Source organism: Pygoscelis adeliae, unplaced genomic scaffold (assembly GCF_000699105.1).
Source record: "Pygoscelis adeliae isolate BGI_AS28 unplaced genomic scaffold, ASM69910v1 Scaffold1151, whole genome shotgun sequence".
NCBI lineage: Eukaryota > Metazoa > Chordata > Aves > Sphenisciformes > Spheniscidae > Pygoscelis > Pygoscelis adeliae.
This window is the reverse complement of record NW_008824159.1, coordinates 10,442-11,220: the sequence shown is the minus strand read 5'-3', so window position 1 is coordinate 11,220 and position 779 is coordinate 10,442. Positions and strand designations below refer to the sequence as shown.

Below are 779 nucleotides of genomic sequence, written 5' to 3'. Positions count from 1 at the left end.
GGCCTGATCCAGGGGGAACTGAGCAGGGAGCTTTGCACCAGCCGTGAACGCGGGCCCGCCTCGGGCAGGATGAGATCACAGCGTCCCAGACCAGCACCCAACTTTAGGCTAAATATACACTTAAAGAGCTCGTTCTTCCGCCCCTGCAAGGAAATTCCCCAAGGTTTTTTGTTTGTTTGTTTTCCAGGCGGAGGGCAAGAGGATTTAAGTTATTCCTGAGTTTTCTAAGGCTGTGACTCTTTCTGCAAGCTCCCGCAGCCGAGGAGCTGAGCTGGACTTGGCTTCACTCCCCAACCCCGACCCGAGACCCCCGGGCGGCCGTCGGGGCAGGGCAGCGGCCTCGCACAAAACCACGCTTCACCCCTAGCGCCGCACACAGCGTCCCCCTTCTCCCCTGCCTCTCCTCTCCGCACATCTCCCTCCTTCCCCATTCACAGGCATCTCTGTTTCTTTTCATGCAATCAGCCACCCAAGAGAGTTAATTAGATCAGAAACTCCCCAAAATGAGTTCCAGTGTCTTCTGGCGATCGGCAGAGGCTTAATACTTCCTTCCCAGGGCCAGCATAAGCACCAGCCCGCTTGCCAACTCGGTTTGGCATCGATCACCCCCAGCTCTAGCCCTGGCACAGCCGTGCCAGCGCCCTGAACCCCGCAGAGTCCAGACGGCGCACGGAGCCGGCTGCGTGCAGCCAGGCGACGTGGTTTGCCTTCGATTTCCTCTGCCCGGCTACGGAAAGGAACCGAGACAAAACAACTTACCGGCAGTGTTTGCTATGGCC

At 58.4% G+C, this 779-nt stretch overlaps 1 protein-coding gene across 1 annotated transcript in view; it reads right to left on the bottom strand.

The window, feature by feature from the left end:
• Positions 1-614: 614 nt before the first annotated feature.
• The window catches only part of SP1 (Sp1 transcription factor), a gene marked incomplete at its 5' end in the record, with an annotated part of 2,449 nt that continues 2,284 nt past the window's right edge, over positions 615-779 (bottom strand). Inside the window, one exon of the mRNA XM_009334368.1 lies at positions 615-727. Coding sequence (XP_009332643.1) covers positions 615-727 — 113 coding nt within the window. The remainder of the gene's footprint in view (positions 728-779) is intronic.